The 26,111-nt window shown below is 45.7% G+C and overlaps 2 protein-coding genes and 1 long non-coding RNA gene across 7 annotated transcripts in view; 2 read left to right on the forward strand and 1 right to left on the reverse strand.

Annotated features, from left to right (window-relative positions):
• Nucleotides 1-83: 83 nt before the first annotated feature.
• slc30a4 (solute carrier family 30 member 4) lies at nucleotides 84-16,683 on the reverse strand. 4 transcript variants are annotated; one of them, XM_038969427.1, is made up of 8 exons: nucleotides 16,596-16,683; nucleotides 14,954-15,515; nucleotides 8,199-8,345; nucleotides 7,750-7,903; nucleotides 5,992-6,220; nucleotides 3,513-3,618; nucleotides 2,640-2,774; nucleotides 84-2,138 (listed from the first exon to the last, which is right to left on the reverse strand). In XM_038969427.1, the coding sequence occupies exons 2-8, from the start codon at nucleotides 15,360-15,362 to the stop codon at nucleotides 1,984-1,986; spliced, it is 1,335 nt and encodes a 444-aa protein (XP_038825355.1). In that variant the 5' UTR covers nucleotides 15,363-15,515; nucleotides 16,596-16,683; the 3' UTR covers nucleotides 84-1,983. The 4 variants fall into 4 exon arrangements, with proteins under 4 accessions (XP_038825355.1, XP_038825353.1, XP_038825356.1 ...); XM_038969425.1 differs by lacking the exon at nucleotides 16,596-16,683 and adding an exon at nucleotides 16,110-16,517; XM_038969428.1 differs by lacking the exon at nucleotides 16,596-16,683 and adding an exon at nucleotides 15,998-16,109.
• On the forward strand, nucleotides 16,221-19,646 carry bloc1s6 (biogenesis of lysosomal organelles complex-1, subunit 6, pallidin). Of its 2 annotated transcripts, XM_038969429.1 has the most exons (6): nucleotides 16,221-16,317; nucleotides 17,260-17,360; nucleotides 18,041-18,221; nucleotides 18,550-18,637; nucleotides 18,798-18,884; nucleotides 19,109-19,646. In XM_038969429.1, exons 2-6 carry the CDS (start codon nucleotides 17,288-17,290, stop codon nucleotides 19,226-19,228), a joined length of 549 nt encoding a protein of 182 aa, XP_038825357.1. In that variant the 5' UTR covers nucleotides 16,221-16,317; nucleotides 17,260-17,287; the 3' UTR covers nucleotides 19,229-19,646. The 2 variants fall into 2 exon arrangements, with proteins under 2 accessions (XP_038825357.1, XP_038825359.1); XM_038969431.1 differs by lacking the exon at nucleotides 17,260-17,360.
• A 4,724-nt stretch (nucleotides 19,647-24,370) lies between these two features.
• Nucleotides 24,371-26,111, forward strand: part of LOC120024725 — a 29,560-nt gene continuing 27,819 nt past the window's right edge. Inside the window, exon 1 of the long non-coding RNA XR_005472937.1 lies at nucleotides 24,371-24,392. This is a non-coding gene — a long non-coding RNA (uncharacterized LOC120024725). The remainder of the gene's footprint in view (nucleotides 24,393-26,111) is intronic.

Raw genomic sequence — 26,111 nt, forward strand, 5'->3', positions numbered from 1 at the left:
GTCAAGGAAGCTTACCAGCAGCATCCTGTGTTAAACTCTGCTCTTGTCCCCTTTAGAAGCAGAACAAACCACAACTCTTTAAGTCAGTGTTCAAAAGACATTTATTTCTAAATGTAACAGGTTCTTTATTCACATGTTTCCAGTCAATGGATCTGCCAGTTGAGTAAAGGGAAGTGAGAGTGACAGACTCAGACAGGTCTCAGTCTAGTGATAAATTAACTCAGATTGATAACCATGAATCATTTAAACAAACAGCTGATCATGTGATCAACCAGGTAATACTGCATCCTGATGTTAAGGGAATAGAAATCTCGGTTCCAATGCCCATTAGTATACCACTTAAAGTATGCCATTTGGGACGTATCCATACTTCATTCTACGTAGTAGTACACAAGTGTGGATATTGGAGCAGAGCCTTAAGTGTTCAGACTGAAGGAATGAATGTGCAAATCACTGAAACACTGGTGAGTACTGCTGTAGAGAGCCAACCCTGACATGAGACCAAATACCTTTTAAATTAACATAAAATAAATCAAAACAAGAGCAACAAGGCAGGTAATGCATATACTGAACTGATTTGCAGTTAAAGAAAATGTCATTTTAGTCTGTTCCACTCAACATGTTGATAAGCTTGGACAGGAAGACTGACAGTGGTTTAAGGAACCAACCAAGACCTGAAGACATAATGCCAAATGTATTTATATACGCACACAATGACTGAATTATGCTTATGATAAATATTGGCATCTCACAGCCCTCAATGCTTATGGAACAATACTGCATTTCTGAAATGTTGACAATCAATCTGATAAGCAAATAAAACTGGCTGATATTAACTAGAAGCAGTAGTCATGTATTAAACATGATTCAAAGTCAGTTTCCTGTTAAAGAAACACAAAGTGTGTGTGGTCAGTACTCTAAATTCAGATCACCCTTTTAACATAAAAACACATCCTCTCTGTCTACTGGTTCAACACGGTCAGTAAAGGAGAAGCCATTTTCAAACACATTAGCAAAGGCAATATGGACACGATCATCAGATCAATAATACAATCAGATGTATGGATTAACCTTTTAGAGACGGCCTGGGCCTCATTTCTGGCTGTGCCTGAAAACGTTACTAGCTTCCTCAGTCCTTTCACCCCCCCTCAATTCCTCTCAAAGCTCATTGGTCGTCAGAGGGTAGGACCTTGGATCCTCTCCGCCAATTAACTTTGAGGAGTTGAGGAAACAAGGACAGAGGAAGAAAGGATTGGACAGCTAGTAACATTCAGACACAGCCTCACATCAACCTAGTCAAACACTGATACACTAGAAGACCAATACTAACGTCAGATAATCACAGTTAACTTGCATTTCTGTGTAAGTTGTTGCATTGGCGTGCCAGACTTTACATACAGGTGCATATCGTGTTAGGATTGGTCCTTAACAGGTCAGAGTAGATCCCAGTGGTTCTACCTTGTGAGGAGAGGATGACAGACACAGTGAATCTTAATTGTCCTGAATCTGATGTCCCCCCACCCCTCAACTTCTCCTCCGATGTGTTGAGGAGGCAGCAAGAAGAGAGGATGCAAGGAATCAAAGAAATAGAATTAAGATGAACCCACAGAGACACATTCCCTGTTGTCACCCCACTGGAAACAATATAACACCTACAGTCAAAGTATAGAGCGCTCAAACAAACATTAACACAGTTCAATTATAGAAGTACCAAAAAAAGGAATAATGTTAAACATTTACAGGCTTTAATGGTGATTATAGATCTTTTGTTTTTGTTGAAAAGTTAAGATTCTTTCAACCCCTCTTCAGAAAGCTTTGCAAGCAGGTCAACAGCCCAGGAGGAATCAGCTGTCCTTTAAAAATAAAATGTGCATCTGACTGTCAGTCCGAATATCCTGGCGATGGCATAGACCAGATCAATTCACTACGCTTTGGCACCAGTCTGGTTTAACGTCCTCAGACTGTGTGTGTTTTTAATTCAGGCTATGCGGTGGACTCTCGGCAGTGTGTACAGGTGCGTGTAGCCCTGTTTCTGTGTGTCTGGACCTGCACGGTGCACCTGGTCAGGCCGTAGGTGTGGATCAACAGGTGTCTGGCCTTGGCCTGCACGTCCTCCCACGCACTGGCACTAGAGGGCGCTAGAAGCACAATGCACAGAAATTGGTTAGGACACTGGCTCTTCATTTATCTTTCATCGATTCCTCACATCCTCTCTCGACGCCTCCTTGTTAAAATCCATTGGAGAAGTAGGTCCAAGGGAAGTACCTTGGAACTTCTCCAATACAGTTGAGAAGGGTCGAGGACATAGGATGTGAAGAATGTGCACCCCTTTAGTCCCCCGAGTGGCGCAGCGGTCTAAGATACTGCATCTCAGGGCTAGAGGCATCAATACAGACCCTGGTTCGATTCCAGGCCGAATCACAACCGGCCGTGATTGGGAGTCCCTTAGGGCGGCGCACAATTGGCACAGCATCATTGTAAATAAGAATTTATTCTTAACTGACTTGCCTAGTTAAATAAAAATCAGATAGACTATTTGAGATACAACCAGAGTGTAGAGTTCCTAAACCCATCAACAGAATGCACTCCACATGCCATGTGTATAACTAACAAAGGAGAGGAAGTCAAAGGTCACTCACAGAGCAGCAGGTGTGCGAGGGCAGAGGTCTTGTCACCGGTTAATGCCCACACGTTGAGCTCGTCAACTGATTGGACGTCCTCCAACTTCAGAAGGTCTTCTCTGATTCGCTGAACATCCACATGCCTGGGTGCCCCTAACAGCAACACACACTTTCAGTTTCATGACACAGAATGTCAACATTGTTTCTCTCTAGCGAGTCTTGTTGCCCTGTACAGTAAGTTGCTAGCAAAAGACTTGTCCCTTTCATAGCGTGAGATCAATCTACTATTATTTAAACACTATGGGACATTTTTACAGCTCCAGATTAGGCAATTGAAAGTGTGTTTTAGTGCAGGACTAAGTATATTAAAGCAGATCTATATAATCATGGTTAGAGTTCATGGCAGTGTCAGACAGGAAGTGAATAGAATAAGCATTTGTTCTGATGACAGTAGATCTGTCTGGTTAACAACGAGCAGAAATATGACGTAGTTTATCGCCGTCCCTCCAGGACATGATGGTATGATCTAGATCAGCGGTTCCTATTACTGGTCCTGGGGCCCCCCCTGGCAGCACGTTTTGCTTTTGCCCTAGCAAATCAAAGGCTTGATGAGTTGAATCAAGTGCTAGGGCTTAAACTAAAATGTGCACCCCTTTATGCCCCCAAGACCAGGACTGAGAACCACTGATCTAAATCACACAGTACACAGGTTCCCAACAACACAGTTTTGTTGTAGCCCCAGACAAACACCTGATTCAACTAATCATCCCCTCAATGAGTTGAATCAGGTGAGTTTGTCCGGGGCTACAACAATGTGTACTGTTGGGGGGACTGGAGTTGGGAAACACTGGGCTAATATATGAACTGTAATACATGTAGCTGTTGTCTCACCCTCGAGGACGATGACTCCCGTGTCCCGTATGATGCGTATCGTTGTGAACAGCACCAGGATAGAGAAGATGTAGGTACAGATGGGGTCCGCCAGCTTGTACTCTGGCTAGGGGGGGAAAAGGTCAGGTCAATCTAACAGCTTGGTCTTTAGGCACAAACTGAAGGAAACAGACAAATAGTTCCTTTCTATGTGGACTCGTCCAATAAGGCAGGGTTTCCCGAACTCGGTCCTGGGGCTCCCCCTGAATACAGGTTTTGGATTTAGCCGTAGCACTACACAGCTGATTCAAATAACCGACTCATCAAGCATTGATGATTTGAATCAGTTGTGTAGTGCTAGGGCAAAACCAAAACATGCTGCCAGGGGGGGGCCCCAGGACCATAGGTACAAAGCCAAAACATGCTCCCAAGGGGGACCCCAGAACAGAGTTTGGGAAACCCTGCAATAAGAAACTGTAATTTGCGTTTTCCATTGCAAAATGTTATACAACTTTTTCCCTGTTGCATGGACTAATGAACACAACCCTGGCCCGACCAAGAAAGCCCTTAATCTTGGCAATAGGGGGTGCTATTTGCACTTTGTAATATTTTTGTTTCCAAATTAAACTGCCTCGTACTCAATTCTTGCTCGTACAATATGCATATTATTATTACTATTGGATAGAAAACACTCTAGTTTCTAAAACCGTTTGAATTATTTCTCTGAGTGAAACATAACTCATTCTGCAGCACATTTCCTGTCAGGGAGTGAGATTTCAGAAATCGAGGTCCCTGTTCTGAGGTCAGTTTATAAGTCCCCATGTAAGCCATCGGGCTACATGCACTGCATACGTCTTCCTCTAGATGTCAGTAAGCGGGGAGAATTTGAATGGAGTGGATTGCGCAATCTGGGGCCCTATATAAGACCGTGGAACGGAAGTACCGTTCTTTTCAACTGGGCGCCTGGCGCAAGAGGGACATCACAATGGCCTCCTGCAAAGCTTTCGTTTTAGCAGTTCTGTATCTCCGGTCATGTTTTTATTTGTTATAGTTGTTAAAGACATCATAAGGTAGTTAATTTAAACCGGCTTATAGCAGTTTATAGCAGTTTATTGCGATTTTCCTGGATTTCTTTGTGATGCGCTTTCACGAGTTGGACACCTCTCCAGTGGGTGGCTAACGTTAGCGGCTCTTTCGACAGGACAAGAGGACATCTTTCAACCCAAAGACGATTGTTCTGGAGAAAGGACACCTTGCCCAAGATTCTGATGGAAGCTCAGCTAATAGTAAGCAGTCTTTATGCTGTTAATTCGTACTTATGTTGACAAATGTCAAATAATAATTCCGCCATGAATTATGGTGCGGTCTCGCTTTAGCGCACGCTGTATTGCGCAGTAACGTTAATTTTAAAAATCTAACACAGCGATTGCATTAAGAACTAATTTATCTTTCATTTGCTGTCCAATCTGTATTTTGTAGTCAAGTTTATGAATAGTTTGATTAGATTAGGTGCCTCTCCAAGATGGCGCCGGACAGATTGCTTGAAGTTTTGGCCACTAATCACATTGTATAACCACGATTTGTGCCGCTAAATATGCACATTTTCGAACAAACTCTATATGCATTGCGTAATATGATGTTATAGGACTGTCATCTGAAGAATTCTGAGAAGGTTAGTGAAAAAATTAATATCTTTTGGTGGTTTATACATTATCGCTATGTTTGGCTTGAATCAATGCTGTTGTGATGTTTGCTATTGTGGTAAGCTAATATAACGCTATATTGTGTTTTCGCTGTAAAACACTTAGAAAATCTGAAATATTGGCTGGATTCACAAGATCTGTGTCTTTCAATTGCTGTACGCTGTGTATTTTTAAGAAATGTTTTATGATGAGTAATTAGCTAATACACGATGGTCTCTGTAGTTATTCTAGTCGCTTTGGTGAGAGTTGTGATGGGGGCTGCAATGGTAAACTATGATTTATACCTGAAATATGCACATTTTTCTAACAAAACATATGCTATACAATAAATATGTTATCAGACTGTCATCTGATGAAGTTGTTTCTTGGTTAGTGGCTATTTATATCTTTATTTGGTCGAATTTGTGATAGCTACTGATGGAGTAAAAAACTGGTGGAGTAAAAAAAGTGGTGTCTTTTGCTAACGTGGTTAGCTAATAGATTTACATATTGTGTCTTCCCTGTAAAACATTTTAAAAATCAGAAATGATGGCTGGATTCACAAGATGTGTTTCTTTCATATGGTGTCTTGGACTTGTGATTTAATGATATTTAGATGCTAGTATTTACTTGTGACGCTATGCTAGGCTATGCTAGTCAGCTTTTCTACTGATGGGGGTGCTCCCGGATCCGGGTTTGGGAGGAATTAGAGGTAAGCCCTTAAACCATCCCATTCATCCCTTCAACATTAAAAGAGTTCCAAAATAAATGGATCTTTAACCCCTCTTCCTGCTCCCAGGTCAGACGTTGCAGCCTACCTTGAAGCGTACGATGTAGGCAGCTATGAGGACCCCTATACTCTGGACCAGGTCTCCCAGTGCATGGATGAAGGCTGCCCTGACTGCCAGGCTCCCCTGGGGACCCTGGGCTGAGGGGCCACCGTGGCTGTGGCCGTGTGAGGGTGGAGGGGGAACACCGTGTGAGTGACCATGACCCCCGTGGGAGTGGAGGTGACCGTTACCGGTCTGGTTCAGGAGGAAACCCATACTATATAAATAAATATGAGAGAGGAGAGAGATTTGTCAGTTTGCTTTAACTTCTGGTGGCCGTTTAATTATGTACTACTACGTTTAATCATTACTATACATGATTGAGGCTACACTATCAATCATCAACACACTAACGGTTTTGACTTGAGGTTATTATTTATAGGGGTGCCAGGTAGGTTGTGCCAACCAGAGAAAATATTGGTTTCTCCTTTTGGTTTGGGAGGGAATGAGTCCCACCTGGTCCGTCAAGTCTACACCAATACAAAGGACTTATGTAAAAGTCAGGATGGAAATACACTTTTAATAAACCCTTAAAACATTGGAAATGACGGTATTATTTTGCGTGGGTTGTATTACCAACAAATGATCACACACAATAATAAAACACATGAGTTCTGGTTCCTCCAGAAAGGTCCTGTACCTCGGGCCTAAAAGAGTTCAGGGAACTCAAGTGACCTTAGTCACGCAATGTTTGTCCGTTCATACAAGTGTAGCGTAAACCCAGTATCAATCATACAATCAAAATAACAATTATTTTACCACACAACCATAAAGCTTATCCAATCTTAATAAGTCCTCAACTACTACTAGCTACATAAATAATCACGGTATACATCACACCAAAACTAATGAAATACCGTATACAAAAAGGTTGTAGTCAGTCGGTCAGTCAGACAATCCAATCCGCTAACAGATCTCCAGCGGAGAAAGGCCACGAAGAACAACGGAGAGGTGTAGTCCACGGACGCAAGGAGTGGATCCGAGCCTGGGTAAAGTCGCTATTAGGCTACAAAGCACACTTTTAAAAAGCAACAAAACAAACGGAATAGAGCAGCTTCGGAACTGAGGGTTGAACACATCCTCATTCGCGTCGCCAACACAACCCCACTTTTGCGCAGCTGATGCTGGCTATTTAATTGGGAATTAAAGGGGAAGCGCCCTATTGGAAGGAGAAGCACTGAGACGGTGCAGACAAATTCAGGGCCGTCACAACACGCCGCCCTTCATCTACACACGCCGCCCTTCATCTACACACGCCGCCCTTCATCTACACACGCCGCCCTTCATCTACACACGCCGCCCTTCATCTACACACGCCGCCCTTCATCTACACACGCCGCCCTTCATCTACACACGCCGCCCTTCATCTACACACGCCGCCCTTCATCTACACACGCCGCACTTACCATCATCAACAACACTCTACACACGCCACACTCTAACCAAGTGAGTCACACAATTGAAAAGTAATATAGCTCCAGTAGTGTGGAGTGGAGACGAGAAGACCTTTGTACTGCAGTAGTTTATGACATGTCATCATACACTGACTGTGGGTCTTTCACAGCCAGACACACTGCTGTCCTTGGCTGGAGACAAGGAAGCTTCATCAGTCATTCACTCTAACTGGAATCCCTCCTCCCCACTGTCAGGGCAGATGAGCGTTCTGGTGCATAATGACTGCACTCTCTGTCTGTGTGTGTGACAATGCATGCGTGTGTGCATGCAGGTGTGTACTCAGCTACTCACACTAGGTTGACAGCGACCCCCACAGCTGCAGTGATGAGCATGGCATCTCCGTTGATTTCAAAGTCCTGACTGACAGTTCTCTGCACCGCCTCGTTCAACAACACCCCCGTTAGGATGTAGATGAGTAACACACTGATACCGGCTGATACCACCTCTATGGGGGGTAGAGACACAGAGATGAGATGGACCAAATAATGTACCGGCACGTTTATACTGGACAGCTGAATGTAACATGTTAACAGTTTACTGTCTGCATCTATTAAACAGGAGGCTCTGAAACAGTAGTAACCTCTGAGCTTCTCAATCACAAAGTCACTTTCCTTACAGTCTGAGGAGAGAAACATGATACAAGATCAAAACACTGCCGACCTCACATTCCATCTCAAAAATATGTTAACTTTCTAGATGTATCTTTATGGAACAAGAGGAGAGGAGTAACAGTAACGTACCTAGGCGATGCAGTCCGAAGGTGAATCTGTTGGTGGGTGGTTTAGCAGACAGCCACAGTGCCAGCAGAGACACCACTATCCCAATCAGGTCAGTTAACATGTGGAGAGCATCAGTCATTATGGCCAGACTGTTAGCTACATAACCACCTAGACACACAGAGACATTAAATACATCATAATACATTATCGGCAACAAAATTTCACTTAGGGCCCACAAAAGGCTAGGGCCGGCTATGACTGCACATGTGGGTATGGATGGAACTGAGTACGCAGACCTGAGAGCCACTGCTGCCCCTCATGATGAGTTCAGATTTTGTGGCCCCACCCCATCAAAGTTGCCTATCCATGACCTACATTATAACCTACTAATACATTATGCTACATAGATAGCTGTTGGCTACATCTCCACCTACAGACCCACACAGCTAGCTGTTGGCTACATCTCCACCTACAGACCCACACAGCTAGCTGTTGGCTACATCTCCACCTACAGACCCACACAGCTAGCTGTTGGCTACATCTCCACCTACAGACCCACACAGCTAGCTGTTGGCTACATCTCCACCTACAGACCCACACAGCTAGCTGTTGGCTACATCTCCACCTACAGACCCACACAGCTAGCTGTTGGCTACATCTCCACCTACAGACCCACACAGCTAGCTGTTGGCTACATCTCCACCTACAGACCCACACAGCTAGCTGTTGGCTACATCTCCACCTACAGACCCACACAGCTAGCTGTTGGCTACATCTCCACCTACAGACCCACACAGCTAGCTGTTGGCTACATCTCCACCTACAGACCCACACAGCTAGCTGTTGGCTACATCTCCACCTACAGACCCACACAGCTAGCTGTTGGCTACATCTCCACCTACAGACCCACACAGCTAGCTGTTGGCTACATCTCCACCTACAGACCCACACAGCTAGCTGTTGGCTACATCTCCACCTACAGACCCACACAGCTAGCTGTTGGCTACATCTCCACCTACAGACCCACACAGCTAGCTGTTGGCTACATCTCCACCTACAGACCCACACAGCTAGCTGTTGGCTACATCTCCACCTACAGACCCACACAGCTAGCTGTTGGCTACATCTCCACCTACAGACCCACACAGCTAGCTGTTGGCTACATCTCCACCTACAGACCCACACAGCTAGCTGTTGGCTACATCTCCACCTACAGACCCACACAGCTAGCTGTTGGCTACATCTCCACCTACAGACCCACACAGCTAGCTGTTGGCTACATCTCCACCTACAGACCCACACAGCTAGCTGTTGGCTACATCTCCACCTACAGACCCACACAGCTAGCTGTTGGCTACATCTCCACCTACAGACCCACACAGCTAGCTGTTGGCTACATCTCCACCTACAGACCCACACAGCTAGCTGTTGGCTACATCTCCACCTACAGACCCACACAGCTAGCTGTTGGCTACATCTCCACCTACAGACCCACACAGCTAGCTGTTGGCTACATCTCCACCTACAGACCCACACAGCTAGCTGTTGGCTACATCTCCACCTACAGACCCACACAGCTAGCTGTTGGCTACATCTCCACCTACAGACCCACACAGCTAGCTGTTGGCTACATCTCCACCTACAGACCCACACAGCTAGCTGTTGGCTACATCTCCACCTACAGACCCACACAGCTAGCTGTTGGCTACATCTCCACCTACAGACCCACACAGCTAGCTGTTGGCTACATCTCCACCTACAGACCCACACAGCTAGCTGTTGGCTACATCTCCACCTACAGACCCACACAGCTAGCTGTTGGCTACATCTCCACCTACAGACCCACACAGCTAGCTGTTGGCTACATCTCCACCTACAGACCCACACAGCTAGCTGTTGGCTACATCTCCACCTACAGACCCACACAGCTAGCTGTTGGCTACATCTCCACCTACAGACCCACACAGCTAGCTGTTGGCTACATCTCCACCTACAGACCCACACAGCTAGCTGTTGGCTACATCTCCACCTACAGACCCACACAGCTAGCTGTTGGCTACATCTCCACCTACAGACCCACACAGCTAGCTGTTGGCTACATCTCCACCTACAGACCCACACAGCTAGCTGTTGGCTACATCTCCACCTACAGACCCACACAGCTAGCTGTTGGCTACATCTCCACCTACAGACCCACACAGCTAGCTGTTGGCTACATCTCCACCTACAGACCCACACAGCTAGCTGTTGGCTACATCTCCACCTACAGACCCACACAGCTAGCTGTTGGCTACATCTCCACCTACAGACCCACACAGCTAGCTGTTGGCTACATCTCCACCTACAGACCCACACAGCTAGCTGTTGGCTACATCTCCACCTACAGACCCACACAGCTAGCTGTTGGCTACATCTCCACCTACAGACCCACACAGCTAGCTGTTGGCTACATCTCCACCTACAGACCCACACAGCTAGCTGTTGGCTACATCTCCACCTACAGACCCACACAGCTAGCTGTTGGCTACATCTCCACCTACAGACCCACACAGCTAGCTGTTGGCTACATCTCCACCTACAGACCCACACAGCTAGCTGTTGGCTACATCTCCACCTACAGACCCACACAGCTAGCTGTTGGCTACATCTCCACCTACAGACCCACACAGCTAGCTGTTGGCTACATCTCCACCTACAGACCCACACAGCTAGCTGTTGGCTACATCTCCACCTACAGACCCACACAGCTAGCTGTTGGCTACATCTCCACCTACAGACCCACACAGCTAGCTGTTGGCTACATCTCCACCTACAGACCCACACAGCTAGCTGTTGGCTACATCTCCACCTACAGACCCACACAGCTAGCTGTTGGCTACATCTCCACCTACAGACCCACACAGCTAGCTGTTGGCTACATCTCCACCTACAGACCCACACAGCTAGCTGTTGGCTACATCTCCACCTACAGACCCACACAGCTAGCTGTTGGCTACATCTCCACCTACAGACCCACACAGCTAGCTGTTGGCTACATCTCCACCTACAGACCCACACAGCTAGCTGTTGGCTACATCTCCACCTACAGACCCACACAGCTAGCTGTTGGCTACATCTCCACCTACAGACCCACACAGCTAGCTGTTGGCTACATCTCCACCTACAGACCCACACAGCTAGCTGTTGGCTACATCTCCACCTACAGACCCACACAGCTAGCTGTTGGCTACATCTCCACCTACAGACCCACACAGCTAGCTGTTGGCTACATCTCCACCTACAGACCCACACAGCTAGCTGTTGGCTACATCTCCACCTACAGACCCACACAGCTAGCTGTTGGCTACATCTCCACCTACAGACCCACACAGCTAGCTGTTGGCTACATCTCCACCTACAGACCCACACAGCTAGCTGTTGGCTACATCTCCACCTACAGACCCACACAGCTAGCTGTTGGCTACATCTCCACCTACAGACCCACACAGCTAGCTGTTGGCTACATCTCCACCTACAGACCCACACAGCTAGCTGTTGGCTACATCTCCACCTACAGACCCACACAGCTAGCTGTTGGCTACATCTCCACCTACAGACCCACACAGCTAGCTGTTGGCTACATCTCCACCTACAGACCCACACAGCTAGCTGTTGGCTACATCTCCACCTACAGACCCACACAGCTAGCTGTTGGCTACATCTCCACCTACAGACCCACACAGCTAGCTGTTGGCTACATCTCCACCTACAGACCCACACAGCTAGCTGTTGGCTACATCTCCACCTACAGACCCACACAGCTAGCTGTTGGCTACATCTCCACCTACAGACCCACACAGCTAGCTGTTGGCTACATCTCCACCTACAGACCCACACAGCTAGCTGTTGGCTACATCTCCACCTACAGACCCACACAGCTAGCTGTTGGCTACATCTCCACCTACAGACCCACACAGCTAGCTGTTGGCTACATCTCCACCTACAGACCCACACAGCTAGCTGTTGTAGCTGTAGCTACATCTCCACCTACAGACCCACACAGCTAGCTGTTAGCTACATCTCCACCTACAGACCCACACAGCTAGCTGTTAGCTACATCTCCACCTACAGACCCACACAGCTAGCTGTTAGCTACATCTCCACCTACAGACCCACACAGCTAGCTGTTAGCTACATCTCCACCTACAGACCCACACAGCTAGCTACATCTCCACCTACAGACCCACACAGCTAGCTGTTAGCTACATCTCCACCTACAGACACACACAGCTAGCTGTTAGCTACATCTCCACCTAGACACACACAGCTGTTAGCTACATCTCCACCTACAGACCCACACAGCTGTTAGCTACATCTCCACCTACAGACCCACACAGCTGTTAGCTACATCTCCACCTACAGACACACACAGCTGTTAGCTACATCTCCACCTACAGACACACACAGCTGTTAGCTACATCTCCACCTACAGACACACACAGCTGTTAGTTCATTCAAAACTGGTATTTCTCAGAACATAATCAAACACACATTACATTTCTCATCTTAGGTGTGTGTGTGTATTGTTATGGCAGCAGGTGATTGTACAGATACACTAATACCACCATGTGTTGAACATTCCTCCACTCTTCACCTGGGGCCAGGTATGAGGGACGGGTTTGACCGACTAAGATTCCAGATCCAATCGCAATTAGAGGTCGACCGATTATGATTTTTCAACGCCTATACCGATACCGATTATTGGAGGACCCAAAAAAGCCGATACCGATTAATCGGACGATTTTTAAATTTATTTGTAATAATGATAATTACAACAATACTGAATGAACCCTTATTTTAACTTAATATAATACATCAATAAAATCAATTTAGCTTCAAATAAATAATGAAACATGTTCAATTTGGTTTAAATTATGCAAAAACAAAGTGTTGAAGAAGAAAGTAAAAGTGCAATATGTGCCATGTAAGAAAGCTAATGTTTAAGTTCCTTGCTCAGAACATGAGAACATATGAAAGCTGGTGGTTCCTTTTAACATGAGCCTTCAATATTCCCAGGTAAGAAGTTTTAGGTTGTAGTTATTATAGGAATTATAGGACTATTTCTCTCTTTACGATTTGTATTTCATATACCTTTGACTATTGGATGTTCTTATAGGCACTTTAGTATTGCCAGTGTAACAGTATAGCTTCCATCCCTCTCCTCGCCGCTACCTGGGCTCGAACCAGGAACACATCGACAACAGCCACCCTCGAAGCAGCGTTACCCATGCATAGCAAGGGGAACAACTACTCCAAGTCTGAGAGCGAGTGACGTTTGCTACTAGCTAGCCATTTCACATCGGTGACACCAGGCTAATCGCGGGAGTTGATAGGCTTGAATTCATAAACAGCAGAGCTGCTGGCACGAAAGTGCTGTTTGAATGAATGCTTACGAGCCTGCTGGTGCCCACCATCGCTCAGTCAGACTGCTCTATCAAATCATACTTAATTATAACATAATTACACACAGAAATACGAGCCTTAGGTCATTAATATGGTCGAATCCGGAAACTATCATCTCGAAAACAAAACATTTATTCTTTCAGTGAAATACGGAACCGTTCCGTATTTTATCTAAAGGGTGGCATCCATCAGTCTAAATATTCCTGTTACATTGCACAACCTTCAATGTTATGTCATAATTACGTAAAATTCTGGCAAATTAGTTCGCAATGAGCCAGGAGGCCCAGACTGTTGCATATACCCTGACTCTGCGTGCAATGAACGCAAGAGAAGTGACACAATTTCACCTGGTTAATATTGCCTGCTAACCTGGATTTTTTTTAGCTAAATATGCAGGTTTAAAAATATATACTTCTGTGTATTGATTTTAAGAAAGGCATTGATGTTTATGGATAGGTACACATTGGAGCAAGGACTGTCCTTTTTCGCAAATACGCACCGCATCGATTATATGCAACGCAGGACACTAGTAATATCATCAACCATGTGTAGGTATAACTAGTGATTATGATTGATTGATTGATTGTTTTTTATAAAGATAAGTTTAATGCTAGCTAGCAACTTACCTTGGCTTCTTACTGCATTCGCGTAACAGGTGGGCTCCTCGTGAGGCAGGTGGTTAGAGCGTTGGACTAGTTAACCGTAAAGTTGCAAGATTGAATCCCTGAGCTAACAAGGTAAAAATCTGTCGTTCTGCCCCTGAACAAGGCAGTTAACCCACCGTTCCTAGGCCGTCATTGAAAATAAGAATGTGTTCTTAACTGACTTGCCTAGTTAAATAACGGTGTAAAAAAAATAAAAAAAAATCGGCATCCAAAATTACCGATTGTTATTTAAACTTGAAATCGGCCATTCCGATTAATCGGTTGACCTATAATCACAATGTTGATGTGGGAGTACAGTCTACAGCTGTCCCCAGCCCTGGTCCTGGAGAGCTACAGGGCGTACACTGCAGGCTTCAATTTCAGCCCATCACTAACACTCTTAATTCACTTAATAAAAGGTGTTGATGATTAGTTGGTTAGTGGAATCAGGTGTGCTCTAGCGCTGGGCTTGTAGTGCTACCGCAGTACGCTCCAGGACCAGCGCTAGTGAGTAGGTCTACTCAGGCTACTTCAGTTTGGAACTTGGAAGTCAATGCTCCAAACATCATACCAAATTGATTTGATTGGAACTTGAAGGCCACAGCTTTAACCTCACAGTACTAACAGTGTATAATGAGAGTCTGTAGTCAGTACTGTAACAGACTAGTGTAGTGTGTTTTGTCTGCTCACCTATCAGTTCTCCAATCATGAAGAGGAAATACAACACAGAGGCGCACGCCAACTTCTTCATCACTCTCCTCCGTTTAACCCCCTCTCTCTTCCTCGTGCAGCTCTCACACTGCGACCGGTCCATGTTGACACCGGGGCTCCCCAAGCTCCCCGAGGACGAGTCGAGCAGCGAATCGTCATCATCCACCACCACTGTGTTCACCGCGACGCCGTTCGACGGTGCCCCTGCTGCGTAGTCCTCCATCTCACCGGAAACCACCACTTTGAGTTTGTTGAACTTGGGCGCCTCATCCTCCGCGAGCTCGTCCCCAGAGAGGTCAAAGGGCGCCGTGTCGCTCAGGTCCCAGTCCTCAGGCTCCTTCCTAAAGGCGGACCGCACCTTGCTCATGAAGCTCGCACCACCGGACATCGTTAACTCCAGTTGTTGACAGGTCAGGAGCTGTTAACTTTCAATTATACCGGTCCGAGCTTGGTGTGCTTCTCACCAATGTCACCATGCGGCCGTCTTATAACGTACTGAATCAGTGGTTGTGGTTGTAACGTTACATCTGTGTTGACACACCTGAAACATGGAGATAATTAATCATTAGCAGAAAGAAAACACGTCCTATCGTTACTTAGAACACACCCAGTGTCTTAAAACGGCACAGTATAATAAAGAGGATTTATTTGAAATGTAATAACTAACTGCACAACAGGTTGCCATTTGTAAGTATGTTTCGATCGTCTACCCGTGTAACAGAATACTCCGAGGTGGACATTGATTTAAGGAAACCTACATATTCAATATTTCATGCACTGAAAATGATAACCATTCCATTTCAGAGAATTCTGATGATTCGAGGAGAACTTCAATGGGGGATAACAGCACCTCCAACAGAAAAGCACACAAACAATGCATCCACACTCGGCTGAATCAAAACAGCTTGCTAGTTGTCTGCATGCAAATTCCTCGTTGTCATTAAAGAAATTAACGTTGAAAACAGCTTGTTGACTACACACAATAATGTCTGAACAACTCATCCGTCCAACAAATCGATTCACCATTGACAGAGGGGAGGCTTGATTGGTTAGCCAAGCTAACTCGGAGACTCGAGCTCTGTTTTTAACTGAGCTGAAAACATCACATTCCTCTTACAACATGCGTTAAAATTACCGATCGTCAGCCTCTTCTAGGGGAGACCATTTCCTCACTGTGATTCTGTTCAAAACCATTTCTCTAACAACATCGCACCGTTAATAGTTTTAGAAACAAGTAATCAAGCTAGATTCGTTCAAACAGGAAGTCCAAACAGTCACATGAGTGACGCCCTGTCACATGATGTTTTCCAGACGTTGCCGTTCTTGGAGAGCTAATTTCAAAGGTAAAGTGTTCAAAATCATCTGTATATTTTACAATATAACATGGATTGCCTCCATTTGGAATGACTTGAATGTGTTTTGCTGCCTTAGCTAACTGTAGAGTGGACAGCATTTGTAGATTTATTCAGAATGGCATAGCCAGGCACCATAGCAGGCACCTAGCTAACATAGCCAGGCACCATAGCACTCTCCTAGACGTGCTGATATCAAACTAGCTAGCTACTATTTGATCTATTTTATTGATACCTGGTTGTGTTGTCTGAGTCAGGCATTCACTTACAAAGGACATTCAGCCAGGGCTTGCCAATCCTTCCCTGAATAGCTACTGGCTTTTCAGGCATTTGCTCCTGCCCTACTGTAACACACCTGATTCTACTAATCACCTTTGATCAGCTGAATCAGGCGTTTTAGAGCAGGGCTGGAATAATAGTCTGCACACTTCTCCAAGAGGAAGTGGGTTTGCAACCCCTCAGTAGGTTCAAGGGTCCAAGTGGCTAACATCTCCAGTGTTTCCCCTATATTAATTTAGCAGTGGTGGGGCACCATTTAAAAAAAACAAGTTAACTTTTAACAGTTCATATTGTGTTAACTCATACCCAAATAATGTTGTTGACTCATCCTATACTTGTATTTGCATAAAATAAAAAACCCGCCTCAAACTTTAAAAAAAATGCTTGCTATTTTGTCATATAGTGTGATGTAATACTCAGAAGGATGAGCTGGCCAATCAGCAGTCCACTTGCATTAATATTTTTAATAACCAGTATACGCCCACACCATTCCAACACAGAATAGCTTTGTTGACATACTTCATTACCATTTTTTGGAAGGAAAACTATTTCACTGATATTGTAAGTAATTATAGGTCATCTTTCATAGAAATCTGGAAACACCAGGCACACCGCTAAACAGCTAATTTTGCAGCTGCTGCTTGCTTTCTTTAGGCTGTAGAATCAGACAGTGACGAACAACATGGAGACAGAGGGGAGGGCAGATGAGGGTTCCTCGTCTCAGCGTGACCCTCCTCAGAACACTGGCAGCTACGGTAACTAGTTATGAGTTGCACATGCTTATCTCAACTCTGAATCAGACCCTTATGCCTGATTTGGACTACAGAACCAAACTGAACCAAGTTGAGTTGTACTGGGCTAGCCTGGTTACATATTCACAATAGTTTCTGGAACCATGCTGGACAAGACATTGTGAAAATTAAATATTGGAGCCAGGACAGTACGGTTCGTGTCTACCCTAGCGTGTGAATCAGTCACTGTTCAGTGCTTTTCCACTGGCAGGCTTTGCACCAGTTTTTGGTCCAAAGATGTTTATTATAATAATAAAATAATTTGGTGTGTGCTTACAGTATATTTGTCTTATTTGAATTGGAAATGTGTTCTTTGTATATCCCCCTCTCCCTGAGATACTCTCAGAGTGTGGGATCACGGTCAGGGTCTGCCATTATCAACGGCGGCCCTGGAGCAATTAGGGTTAAGAGCAATTAGGGGTTTTCACCTTGTCGGCACGTTGATTCGAACTAGAGACCTTTTGGTTACTGGCCCAACATTCTTAACTGCTAGGCTACCTGCCACCTCTGAGACCTGTCCCAAAAAAGCCCCAAAAAGTCTAGGGCCATGGACCTACCCTGACATGAGGTCAGACTGAAAGGAGTGGGACTGGTCTTTCTACATATGACCGGTTAGAATTGACAACGTGTTTATTGCCCCTCAGATTTCAGCCTGACTCCCCAGGACTCTCGGCCTACAGAGGACTCCCAGCCTGCAGAGAAATCAGTCTCTATTGAAGAGCCCATTGTAGTGGACAGAAAGGCCATAGAGAAACTGACAGAAGGCCTGCTCTCTCACTACCTGCCTGACCTCTACAGCTCCAAACAGGCTCTGTTGGAACTCAAGTTAGTATTCAAATCACATCAGACATTAAAACAAATCCTTGGGTTGCATCCCAAACGGAACTCTATTTCCTTTAAGGTGCACTACTTTTGACCAGGGCCCATAGGGTAGTGCAATATGAAGGGGTGCCATTTGGGATGCACTTGTTGTTTCCTCTAGTCCAGTTTCATATTTCACTTTCAGTTTATTAGGAGGATAATGATAATTCACAGATCACGTCGGAATTAGATTCTACTTTACAAGATAGTATTCTCTGTCCATGTTACAGATGTGGTGTGTGACTGTCATGTGTTTGTGGCTCTTATGTTCCTCTCCTTTCCTCTTGACCAGTCAAAACCAAGTCATCCTGCTGGACACACTGGACCAAGAAGTCACCAAATTCAGAGATTGCAACTCCCTATTGGATCTAAACTCACTGGTACATTTGTCTGTCTGGCTGACTGTCTGCCTGTCGCTCTGTCTGTCTGTCTGTCTGCCTGTTGTTTCAAACACACACAGCATCTGAAGAGAATACTTTCATTGTCCACCCCTCCTGCTCCCTGTAGGACTGATGGATGTTTGTAACCAGTTTGTTTCAGTTCACAGAGGCCAAGTTTTATCACGGTAAACTGGTGAACATACGTAAAGACATGATCATGCTGCACGAGAAGACAACTAAACTAAAGGTGGGTGACTGTTTATTTCCCCCCAGAATGGACTATTGTTGCTTAGCTATTGCTCACCATAGTTTCTCCTCCACCTCCTCCATGCATTCTCTCCTTTTCTATGGTAGCAGTTGATAAGAAATTGTTGTTTTAAATGTAAACTTAAATTTGAAATTACTGACAGTGAATTGAATGGGAAACTGGGATGAAATGTTTTTTAAAACAATTTGTCTCTCTGTCTCCAGAAAAGAGCGTTGAAGCTCCAGCAGCAGAGACAGAAGGAGGCTATGGAGAAAGAACAGCAGAGACAGAAGGAGCTGGAGAGAGAGAGGCAGCTGATTGCCAAACCTGCCAAGAGAACATAGAACCATCCTTGAACTCTGTCCTAACTCTGTCACTGCCAACTATACTATAGAGCCAAAGACGAGGGATGCGCCACACATGTCGAGGGCTCCGATCCTGACCCCATCTCTGGTTGTTGAACGAACAGTAGACCAACTCTATTCCTCAAGATGACACAGTTCATCCATGGTTGTTGTCAGAAAGTCAGACATGATTTGGTCTCTTGTATGCAGAGGTGTTAGGACAAGTACTGCTTGTAGGTAGTTTTATATTCATAGGTGTCAAGATGATTACTGCTCCTTGTTAGTTTTTGTGGCCAATCATGCTGTTTAGATCAGAAACAGCACACGCCAGCAGTGATTATTCCTCACTTCATCCTAAATGTCTGTAATAATAGAGATTTCCGAGGTGAATAAAAGAGAGGAGCAGATGAAGTCAATCTGGTTTAATACAAGTTGTAACAGAGAGACTCCTCCAGCACAGAAGCCATCTCTAACGCGTTTCTCTAAGTGTGTTTTGAGTAAGTTTGAGGGGTGAATGCAGCATATGGGGATGTGAAACTTCCTCCTCTGCATGAAGTGTCCCCACTAAGACGCTTCAGAACGGCGGTCACCTGTGCTAGGAAAGCAGATGTCCTGGGGTTCCAGCTGAATTAGGAGGAAGCAGTACTTGCATTTACATTTAAGTCATTTAGCAGACGCTCTTATCCAGAGCGACTTACAAGTACATACATTCATACTTTTTTTGTACTGGCCCCCCGTGGGAATCGAACCCACAACCCTGGCGTTGCAAGCGCCATGCTCTACCAACTGAGCCACACGGGACCTTGCTAAGGAAGCAGTGATCCTTTACATAAGCAGGCCCTTATTTTCTAATGTCACAGCACCAATGTTCTGTAAACACCAGCCGAGAAGCTTGTAGGAAGTCACAACATCAGCTGCTACAGTGTCGCAAAATACAATAACAATCAGTGTCCTCCAGTCTGGCGTCCACCACTATCAACAGATACGAGAACAATCCAGAACATTCAGCATTAAGTCTAGTGACCATCAACCCGTACACAAATGAGTGTCCTAAATAGAACACTGGAAATCATGTGTATTACACAAAAGGAAAACATCTATATTAAGCATTGTATTAATTGCTAACTAGCATTAGCGCGATAACTGTAAGCCTGACTGACTTAGTCATTGCGCTAACGCTAGTTAGCATTGGTTCGCTAAAGTACCTCTATCTTCATACTGGACAAGTTCATCTGACTCTGGGGAAGTAGATAAAGGGCCTCGCTGCCAAACTCCCAAAGTATCCCTTTAAGTGAATATGCTGAATATGAGCTTTGTGCATCTTAAATTACAGTCCTCTGTTTAAGTCATTCGACATACCCACCAAAAGTGGCATGCAAATGACCAAATATCTCAATGCATTTTCAAATGTAACATTACTACATATTTCAAAGTGTGAAGATGTCCACAATTAACCTGCCATTCCAAATAAACAATTGTTGCAATCCCAAATCAATTACAGGCTGGGTTGACTCCCACCTCCCTCCCGGCATTCAACCAAGCACCTCTTCAATTCATATTACATTAGTTTGCAGTTCAGAACTCACAACAGCACAAATGAAACATATGGGTGTCAGAGTGGCCTTTGTGTTGTCCCGATATCAATGTCCAGGGGAAGTCTGATTTCCCTACCCGGACAACCTGAGCTTCCGCAACCATCCTTTGCTCTCCATTCTGCCTCGTCCGTTTTTACCAAAGCACCAGCAGCTTGAGGGAAATTTAGATTAGATGCCTGCTCCATGTGCAAAGTCTCAGAACACTTGCAGCACTCCTGCAAGAAGGGCAGTCAATAGCTCAGATGCTGTATCCAGGTTGCTGAGTGCAGGCTCAGGCTAGCAGCTGTGAGGGACAGGGCTGTAGTGGATATCTTCAGCCCGTTAGAGGGGGTGGGGTCTCACACTGATCTGGTCTAATTCATCTGATGCATGAAAGGTACAGTCTGGGGTTCTTATCACAATGAAAGACCTGAACACAGTTTAGGACATTGCTGATGCCAGAATCAAAGACTAATTCATCACTGTATGACTAATATTTACCAATATTTTCCATACAAATGTTTAACACAAATGCAAAGAAAATAACAACACTTGTGATGGAGACACTTTTTAAGTTGACATACAGTACTTAATTACAAGTTGAAAATCCCACAGTGCAGTTACAGCGCCGGACCTGAAAGAGAGAACTGTAAAATACAGCAGAATGAACCTAGTGAGATGTGTATAAAAACAAGCCACTTCTTTAGAGATATCAACATCACCTTATTACATTGAAACATCACCCAACGCAACAGACCCACCAATGCAGAGGTAAACTTCCACTTTTCCTGTCTGGTGCTGGTGGTGAGATGCTCTGCTGGTGGGGATGGATCAATCCCCATCATAAGGAAGCTGTTTCCATACTCATTATTTTGTGTCAAAACAGAGGTTAGAACCTACGGGGAATTAATAATATTATGTTAGGCCTCTGTTAGCTTACTGTATGTCCCTAGCACAATATTCTGTTAGGACTCTGTTAGCTTACTGTATGTCCCTAGCACACTATTCTGTTAGGCCTCTATTAGCTTACTGTATGTCCCTAGCACACTATTCTGTTAGGACTCTGTTAGCCTACTCAACAAGCATCACAGACAAATATACATAAGTATAGACAGGTGGGTTGTGACCAACAAAACCGATGGGTGTGCAACTTTGGATTTCAATCAAAGGATTATTGACTAATAAGTAAACTACATATTGTTGCCAAATGTTTACTGAAAACACAAATTAATTAAAACAATATACACTTGTTGTCCCCATTACAATGGCATCCTATTATCTATGTAGTGTACAACAGGACCCACTGGGCTCTGGTCAAAAGTAGCGCACTATATAGGGAATAGGGTGCTATTTGGGACACATCCTCTCTCCATCTATGACTTGTTTGTAACTGGACATTTTCAACAGCTATGAATATATGCACCATTTGAAAGCACTTGAGGGCTTGGATGTTTTTGTGAATACAGTTGACATACGCTGAGTGTACAAAGCATTAGGAACATCTTCCTAATATTGATTTGCACCATCCCCCTTTGCCCTCAGAACAGCCTCAATTCGTCTCGGCTTGGACTCTACAAGGTGTCGGAAGCGTTCCGCAGGGATGCTGGCCTATATTGACTTCAATACTTCCAACAGTTGTGTCAAGTTGCCTGGATGTCCTTTGGGTGGTAGAACATTCTTGATACATACAGGAAACTGTTTAGCATGAAAATCCCAGCAGCGTTGCAGTTCTTGACACAAACCGGTACGCCTGGCACCTACTACCACACCCCGTTCAAAGGCACTTAAATATTTTGTCTTGCCCATTCACCCTCTGAATGGCACACACACAAACCATGTCTCAATTGTCGCAAGGCTTAAAAATCATTCTTTAAACTGTCTCCGCCCCTTCATCTACACTGATTTAAAGTGGATTTAACAGGTGACATCAATAAGGGATCATAGCTTTCACCTGGATTCACCTGGTCAGTCTACGTCATGGAAAGAGCATTTGTTCTTAATGTTTTGTATACTCAGTGTATCTGTGTTAGTATCATGTCCCACATGGTGTCACCCCAACATAGCATCAGGCACAGCCAGGTTAGTGAATGTAACCTATCATCACATTCTGGTTAACTAAAATTAACATGTTTGTTATACTTATTACCCCCTCTCTATCTCTATCTCCCTGCCCCTGTCTCTATCTCTCTTTCTCTCTCTCTCTCTGTTTCTCTCTCTCTTTCTCTCTTTCTCTCTCTCTCTCTCCCTCTCTCTCCCCTCTCTCTGATAAACTTTGTAATGAAGATAATTGATGCTTTGTCACTTGGAGCTTCATGATGCAGCCCCTGATGATGCAGTCCCTGATGATGCAGTCCCTGATGATGCAGTCCCTGATGATGCAGCCCCTGATGATACAGTCCCTGATGATGCAGCCCCTGATGATGCAGTCCCTGATGATGCAGTCCCTGATGATGCAGTCCCTGATGTAAAATTTAAATTCTTAGGAAATCATTTGGAATGAAAAATAAAATCTCTGAAACAAAGAATGAGAGCGTGTGTGTGAGTGGTCTGTACGAGTGTGTGAACGTGTATTGTAAAAGGTGTGATACAGACTAGTGTTCTGATGGTTGTTACAGCTGTTATCTGAACACAGTCCACTAGATGGCAGCAGACACCTCTTAGTAAGAAGGCATTCAGCTCTGACAACGTCTGCCGTGTCAGACACAAGGGTTATGTTCAAGTTGCCCTTAGTCACAGTTCTAGGACCAGTTATCTCTCATTCTGTCCTTTTCCCATGTCGTTTTCCCTTTAGGGTTAAAACACAAAACAGACCCTAGGTCAGTGTATGGGGTGACTTCCAACTTCAAGTTGGAGGATCTGTAGTTCTCTTTGACAGTAAGTTGTAGTTACCCCCATCCCATTGATTGATATAAGCTATTTTCTTTTTTATTGCCATTTTAGTAGCCAACAGCAGTCTGCCCCTCCTGAAGTTCCTCTGCTAACAGTAGATGATTCCTCAGCTTCGTATGGAGCTGAAAATTCAACACGTATATATCACTTCTTCATGATGTACAGAGATGTATCTAACATTGGGGCAAATCCTAACTTCCACTGAAGTCAAATTTTCACTTGATGGCCCATTGACATCATTGCATGACTAAGTAAAAAATCGACTTAAAAGTTATTATTCACCCCTATGTATCTAGTATCTATTACCATGATCTGGGTTTTTCCAGGCATTACTTATGACACTGAAATGACCTGGGAACAGTTTGTATTATACCATTTGTTACTTCCAGACAGAGGAGCTAATATTAGAGACTGGCGACTTGAGAAAATTATGGTAGACTTTGTTGAAAAAAACAAGGTTCAATTCCTGGCCACCTCAAGACACCCTCGTGTCGACCGCACCTCCTGCAGCCGCACACATAAAAAGCTATTTTTACGTCTCACTTTTATTACGTCTTCTTTTTACGTCTATGACAGGAAACGCCTACAAAACCGTCCCTGCTCCTCCTCCCCACCGCCCCCTCTGTCTGGGGCAGGAACTACACTGACTGAGATCACACTTTGGGCACTATTCAATCCAAATGGGTATCCAGTTTTCCGTGGTAAGACAACAACAACAACATTATTCCTAAACTAAGATAATGAGAGTTTGTATGTGCTAGTAAATATAAACTGTTTACTTACAACTTTTAACAGTTGAGTTTCTGTCTGTTCCACATCCTTTAGATGCTGTTGTTTATTGCATAATAAACTAAACTGCATATTGCAATTTAGAGTCTGTAACACAAGAAGGATGTTGTTTTTGTCTTATTAACCAGGACACCTGGTCTGTGTGTTTGGTTGAACAGTTGGTTGGGGTGTGTTGAGGGACCAGACAGCCCCAGGTTGGGGTGGGGAGTGTTGAGGGACCAGACAGCCCCAGGTTGGGGTGGGGAGTGTTGAGGGACCAGACAGCCCCAGGTTGGGGTGGGGAGTGTTGAGGGACCAGACAGCCCCAGGTTGGGGTGGGGAGTGTTGAGGGACCAGACAGCCCCAGGTTGGGATGGGGAGTGTTGAGGGACCAGACAGCCCCTGGTTGGGGTGGGGAGTGTTGAGGGACCAGACAGCCCCAGGTTGGGGTGGGGAGTGTTGAGGGACCAGACAGCCCCAGGTTGGGGTGGGGAGTGTTGAGGGACCAGACAGCCCCAGGTTGGGGTGGGGAGTGTTGAGGGACCAGACAGCCCCAGGTTGGGATGGGGAGTGTTGAGGGACCAGACAGCCCCAGGTTGGGGTGGGGAGTGTTGAGGGACCAGACAGCCCCAGGTTGGGATGGGGAGTGTTGAGGGACCAGACAGCCCCTGGTTGGGGTGGGGAGTGTTGAGGGACCAGACAGCCCCAGATTGGGGTGGGGATTGTTGAGGGGCCTTGACAGCCCCTGGTTGGGGAGTGTTGAGGGACCAGACAGCCCCTGGTTGGGGTGGAGAGTGTTGAGGGACCAGACAGCCCCTGGTTGGGGTGGGGAGTGTTGAGGGACCAGACAGCCCCAGATTGGGGTGGAGAGTGTTGTGGGACCAGACAGCCCCTGGTTGGGATGGGTAGTGTTGAGGGACCAGACAGCCCCTGGTTGGGGTGGGGAGTGTTGAGGGACCAGACAGCCCCAGGTTGGGGTGGAGAGTGTTGAGGGACCAGACAGCCCCAGGTTGGGGTGGAGAGTGTTGAGGGACCAGACAGCCCCTGGTTGGGGTGGGGAGTGTTGAGGGACCAGACAGCCCCTGGTTGGGGTGGGGAGTGCTGAGGGACCAGACAGCCCCAGGTTGGGGTGGGGAGTGTTGAGGGACCAGACAGCCCCAGATTGGGGTGGGGATTGTTGAGGGGCCTTGACAGCCCCTGGCTGGGGAGTGTTGAGGGACCAGACAGCCCCTGGTTGGGGTGTAGAGTGTTGAGGGACCAGACAGCCCCTGGTTGAGGTGGGGAGTGTTGAGGGACCAGACAGCCCCAGATTGGGGTGGAGAGTGTTGCGGGACCAGACAGCCCCTGGTTGGGATGGGTAGTGTTGAGGGACCAGACAGCCCCTGGTTGGGGTGGGGAGTGTTGAGGGACCAGACAGCCCCAGGTTGGGGTGGAGAGTGTTGAGGGACCAGACAGCCCCAGGTTGGGGTGGAGAGTGTTGAGGGACCAGACAGCCCCTGGTTGGGGTGGGGAGTGTTGAGGGACCAGACAGCCCCTGGTTGGGGTGGGGAGTGTTGAGGGACCAGACAGCCCCAGGTTGGGGTGGAGAGTGTTGAGGGACCAGACAGCCCCTGGTTGGGGTGGGGAGTGTTGAGGGACCAAGCAGCCCCTGG

Source organism: Salvelinus namaycush, chromosome 30 (assembly GCF_016432855.1).
Source record: "Salvelinus namaycush isolate Seneca chromosome 30, SaNama_1.0, whole genome shotgun sequence".
NCBI lineage: Eukaryota > Metazoa > Chordata > Actinopteri > Salmoniformes > Salmonidae > Salvelinus > Salvelinus namaycush.

Coding starts and splice junctions, on each gene's coding strand:
- slc30a4 (XM_038969427.1), bottom strand. CDS start 15,362: ATGTCCGGTGGTGCGAGCTTCATGAGCAAGGTGCGGTCCGCCTTTAGG. Junction 6,221..7,749: donor GGGGTCGCTGTCAACCTAGT/GTGAGTAGCTGA, acceptor TTATTTATATAG/TATGGGTTTCCTCCTGAACC. Junction 2,775..3,512: donor GGGAGTCATCGTCCTCGAGG/GTGAGACAACAG, acceptor TGTTGCTGTTAG/GGGCACCCAGGCATGTGGAT.
- bloc1s6 (XM_038969429.1), top strand. CDS start 17,288: ATGGAGACAGAGGGGAGGGCAGATGAGGGTTCCTCGTCTCAGCGTGAC. Junction 18,222..18,549: donor CAGGCTCTGTTGGAACTCAA/GTTAGTATTCAA, acceptor CCTCTTGACCAG/TCAAAACCAAGTCATCCTGC. Junction 18,885..19,108: donor AGAAGACAACTAAACTAAAG/GTGGGTGACTGT, acceptor CTCTGTCTCCAG/AAAAGAGCGTTGAAGCTCCA.